Source organism: Mandrillus leucophaeus, unplaced genomic scaffold (genome assembly GCF_000951045.1).
Source record: "Mandrillus leucophaeus isolate KB7577 unplaced genomic scaffold, Mleu.le_1.0 Scaffold493, whole genome shotgun sequence".
In the NCBI taxonomy this organism is placed as follows: domain Eukaryota; kingdom Metazoa; phylum Chordata; class Mammalia; order Primates; family Cercopithecidae; genus Mandrillus; species Mandrillus leucophaeus.
The window spans coordinates 1,043,163-1,048,665 of NW_012105287.1; the positions used below are offsets into that span (position 1 = coordinate 1,043,163).

At 39.0% G+C, this 5,503-nt stretch overlaps 1 protein-coding gene across 2 annotated transcripts in view; it reads right to left on the reverse strand.

The window, feature by feature from the left end:
* Window positions 1-5,503, reverse strand: part of ZMYM6 (zinc finger, MYM-type 6) — a 49,683-nt gene that overhangs the window by 15,309 nt on the left and 28,871 nt on the right. For both annotated transcript variants that reach the window (XM_011995613.1, XM_011995614.1), the window contains 2 exons: window positions 3,760-3,900; window positions 2,603-2,640 (listed from right to left, as the gene is read on the reverse strand). In XM_011995613.1, the coding sequence (XP_011851003.1) occupies window positions 2,603-2,640; window positions 3,760-3,900 (179 nt within the window). The remainder of the gene's footprint in view (window positions 1-2,602; window positions 2,641-3,759; window positions 3,901-5,503) is intronic.

Consider the following 5,503-nt stretch of genomic DNA (forward strand, 5'->3'; position numbering starts at 1 on the left):
AAAAAAAAAAAAAAAACAAATACTCCACATAGGAAAAACATATATAGGGCAGCTACATGAAATATGAGGTATAGGTTCCTAAAAAACTAAATAATTCAAAACTAACATAATTCAAGGCTAATTATCTCATATATAGAGAGGAAAGAAGCATTCTCAGAGTACATAAATCTATAATTAATATAGAATGTTTTTATGAATACATGTTAATACTAATATATAATAATACATTAATATCTTGATTATACAATTGTGTGGTTAATAATTAATGTACAACACAGTGATTTATTATGTAATTTTAAAATATAATTTAATGCACAATACATAATATTCAAATAAATACCAAGTTAACTTAATGACAGTTCATTATCTAATGTGGTATGCTGCTTGAAAATAATTAAGGAGAAATTACTATCATCTTCCAATAACACAAATAATGAGAGGGTTACGAGACACTAAATTAGGACAAGCTATCTCTCCACATTTCAGCGAAGGCTGGTCTGATTCCTTGGAAGACTTTTGCTAAAGAATGAATCTAATGTAGCTTGAGAGTTTTTCTTTTTCTTTTTTTTTCACTGAGGATTTCTTGGTATGCAGACACATTTTTCATCTTTAGATTTGCCACCACAAACAGCAATCCACATTTAGCTCACCTTCAAAAATAGTAATTGCTGCTGAAATATGGTCAAAAGCCTATGGCAGTCACTTTACTGTCAGTTGTGCCCAAGGCCCAGCTTGACTGCTAGGACCCTCTTCCAGCTGCTTTTATTTTTCTAATTCTAGCAAGACTTCCTTTATTAATCCATGGGGAACAACCCAAGCAAATATTCAATATCCTCTTCAGGAACTCTATGCAAATCTACCTTCTGTTCTACTTGCACAGATTCCTTATTAGCAGGTGTTATGTTGTTATGTTGTCTTCCAAGTTAAAGCCTCTTTAAATTATGGTAAGGCTGAAATGTTTTGATAGCTTTGGAGTTAGCAGATACAGCTTGCCGGCTCATTTTTATATTCCTAAAACCTTGGTGAGCTTTAAAATTGGAAAGCCAGCCATGACTTGTAGTAAACCTTTTGTCTCACTGTCACCTCTTTTCAAATCAAAATCAGAATACTCATGCCTTAGCATAGATGATAGATTGCCCTCAGGGGTGCATTATGGCAGCATTGATCTTGCAACTTGTGTTACCAGAACTTTTTCCATTTATTCCATTATCAATGCCTGGTTACAATTTTTGTGAACTAAGAGGCATACCTGCTTTAATACTGCTTTCGGTTTTTTGAGCACTACCACTAATATTCTGCAGGGTACACTCTCCTAAATTAATGGCATGAGATATCACAGCACTGGTTTGGTCATCTTCATAGATTTTTTTTATTACATCTAACTTTCGTTCTAAAGTTATTAAATTTGGGGCACATTTTTTAGCACTAGCACCACCACTTAATATAATGGCATTTATATTATATGATATGATATGAAAAAGAGTTTTAATTATCTCAAGAGCAATTTTAAGACAGCAGCACAAGCTGGGCGCCATCGGCTCATGCCTGTAATCACAACAGCTTGGAGGCTGAGGCGGGAGGATCACTTGAGGCCAGGAGTTTGAGACTAGCCTGGGCAACATAGCAAGACTGAGACCCTAGCTCAACAAAAGAAAAAAACAAAACAAGCTGGGCGTGGTGGCAGACACCTGTGGTTCTAGCTCCTCAGGAGGCTGAGGTAGGGGATTGCTTGAGCTCAGGATTTCAAGGTTGCAGTGAGCTATGATCATGCCACTGCACTCCAGCCTGGGCAACAAAGCAAGACCCTGTCTAAAAAAAAAAAAAAAAAAAAAAAAAGGCATAACAGTCATCAAAAACATTAACCCAAGAACTGATACAGTATCATGTGATACTAATAAAGAATGACGGGAATTTTGTTTTCCTGCTAAAGTGATGCTGATACAAGGCAACAATGCCATAATTTGCAGTCAGCCTGCCAGACTTGAAAGTATGCATTTCTTGAATATTTCTTTTAATTTTGAGAAGTCTCACAATATTTCAAATTTGAGACATAAAGTGAAAGTCTAAATGTATTTTTACTTTGCACTATTTTCAGTCTCACATAATTCAAAGTTGCATAAAACAGGACTACACTGAACTTTCGAAACTTAAAAGGAAAATACTTGAATATAGTAAAAGAGAAAAATAATGTAGTTTTGTTATTTCCAACCAAGTAGAATTAACAAGAATTTAAATAAATTAAAGAACCTGAATATAAATAATAAAATAAATCAAGAATGCATTCTTACTAATGATCTAAGATTAAACTGTAAGATTCAAAACAAAAGCGCACAATATATCACTCCACTTTTTTAAAAACTAAGCTTGCCACTATGAACAGCAATCCACGTTTACATCATCTTCAAAAACAGTAATTGTTGCTGAAATATGGTCAAAAGCCTATGCCAGTCACTTTACTGTTAGTTGTGCCCAAGACCTAGATTAATGACTAGGACCCTCTTCCAGCAAAAAGAAAAGTATTCGGATATATTAGAATGCTATATCCAAAGTGAAAATAAGCCCAAGTGGCATTATCAAGAAAAGTATTAACAATCAAACTCACATCTTGAATGATCTTTGCTGCCTCTTTAGAAACTGCACCTGTTGTAAATTAAAATAAACATTATTATCCTTAGAATATACAGAAGTAAACACTGAAACTGAGAAGTTACTTTTCTCCCATTAAGCTGGGCTAGAGTCTAAACCAGAATTTCTCAGAAACATGGTACAAGGAAACTGCATCAGTATCACCCAGGGTGCTTAATATTGGTAAGGACTCATGGGCCCCAACCCCATCCAACTGTATTAGAATCTCTGGCAGTAAAGGAGTAGGAATATTAAAATAATTTGGGCTCCTAAAAAAATATCACTTCCTGGGGAGTGTCTCTGAACCTTCTATGGCTCAAGAGCCTGCCTGATTAAAAAAAAAAAAAGAAAAAAAATTAGCCCGGTGTGGTGGCCTGTAATCCCAGCACTTTGGGAGGCCAAGGTGGGAAGCCAGGAGCTCCAGACCAGCCTGGTCAACATGGTGAAACCCCATCTCTACCAAAAATATAAAATTATCCGGGTGTGGTGGCAGGCACTTGTAAACCCAGCTACTCAAGAGGCTGAGACAGAAGAATTGCTTGAACCTGGGAGGCGGAGGTTGCAGTGAGCCCAGATTGCACCATTGCACTCCAGCCTGGTGAGTGAGACTCCGTCTCAAAAAAAAAATTAAAAATTGAAAAAACAAAAATAAAGACACTTCCTTTCCCATCCACACCACCTTGCTTGCTACCCACTCCCCTGAGGCGGGGGTGGGGGGGTGGCGGGAGGGGGTGCATGTTCCCCTACATCACATAAAGAAAGGTATTACCAGTAAGAACTACTGGCCAATGGCTCACACCTGTAATCCCAGCACTTTGGGAGGCCAAGGCAGGTGGACCACCTGAGGTCAGGAGTTTGAGATCAGCCTAGCCAACGTGGTGAAATCCCATCTCTACTAAAAATACCAAAATAGCTGGGCATGGTGGCAGGTGCCTGTAATCCCAGCTACTCGGGAGGCTGAGGCAGGAGAACTGCTTGAGCCCAGGAGGCAGTGGTTGCAGTGAGTTGAGATCGTGCTATTGCACTTTAGCCTGAGCAACAAGAGTGAAACTCTGTCTCAAAAAAAGAGAACTACTTAGGCTAGACAACACTCACTTCTATGGCTTAGCCAAATGTCATTATATCAAGTCATACCTTTTGAAACACTGTTAGTGTTCCCTGTAGATAAGGCAGCAGGTATTTTTGCCAATGACACCACACTGGTTATAACTGGTGTTGTATCTGTCCTTGCAGAAGAGAGCTCCATCACAGCAGTTTTCGCTTTAGAAATATTTACTGATTAAAATAAAAAGTTAAGACCTGGAATAAGCAAAAGGGTCTCTCTCTCATACACACTCATACTCACACACAAAACCCTGTTTAGTAACTAGGTTTTCAAGAAGCAATACAAATATCTGATTCTGTGTAATGTTAGGTTGGGTGACTCTGGTCAGATTAGTGTTCATTAGGACTTAAAGAGAGTCCAATTCTATAAAATTATAAACCTCAAATGACATTTAACAGGCAGAAATACAGGTGTTGGATACAGTGGCACCAGCCTGTAATCGCAGCTACTTGGGAGGCTGAGACAGGAGGATCACTTAAGACCAGGAGTTCAAGACTAACCTGGGCAACATAGCAAAACCTAGTCTCAACAACAACAACAACAACAACAAAAAGGTATTAGCTTCAGGATTCACTGGGCTGTTCTATTAGTAACTATTAAAACTCCTAGACCTAAGCGTGCATCAAAAAAAAACTTAACATGACAATTTTTATAAATAAGTTAATGAAGGAGCTGTCCAACCCCGTAACACTGGTTTTCTTAACCCATATTATAAAATGAATATTCTACTACCAACTTGACTGGTTCTGGGGAATGGAAGGCTAACACAAAAGATTAGCACAAGGCATTTATGATTAAGGTAATCATTAATTAGGCTGCAAAGGCAAGCAATGGCCAGACTGCAAGGAGCCAAAGCTTCTGTCAATTAGGTAGCACTCCAGGCTTTGATCAGAGAACATAATACCAAGCGGCTTTTTTTCTTCTGAGAGGCAGAATATCGTTCTATTGCCCAGGCTGGAGTGCCATGGTGTGATCTCGGCTCACTGTAACCTCCGTCTCTCGGGTTCCAGTAATTCTCACGCCTCAGCCTCCTGAGTAGCTGAGATTACAGGCACACACCACCACACCTGGCTAATTTTTGCATTTTTAGTAGAGATGGGGTTTCACCACGATTACCAGTCTGGTCTCAAACTCCTTGCCTCAAGTAATTTGCCCGTCTCAGCCTTCCACAGTGCTGGGATTACAGGTGCGAGCTACCGCGCCCGGCTACCAAATGTTTTTAATCTAATACTGAGAAAGAAATATTTAGGAGAGCTACTTTATGAATACACCATGGATCTGTCTACTCACCTGAATATTCTGACCACATTAGCTGTCCTACTTGCAAAATTATTTTATTCTTAGCCAGGATCAACTTTGCTACCCATGTAGAACCGGTCTATTTTGTATTTTCTGAGATAATTAATGTGTTGTTCTTTTCTTCTTGCCTATAAGCAAGCTCTGAATCAAATTTTACACTAGTCACAGCAACTGTATTAACGATACTCTCCCTTTGTTTGCCCTGATTTTCTATTTTTATTTCTGGTTTATGAACTAAACAGTATATATCCCTAGTTTAAGTTATTTATGGACAGATACATTCAATCAAAAGCAATCAAATACAAGTTTCCAGCCGGGCGTGGTGGCTCACACCTGTAATCCCAGCACTTTGGGAGGCTGAGGCGGGTGGATCACGAGGTCAGGAAAAATTAGCCAGGCTTGGTGGCTGGCGCCTGTAGTCCCAGCTACTCGGGAGGCTGAGGCAGGAGAATGGTGTGAACCCAGGAGGCGGAG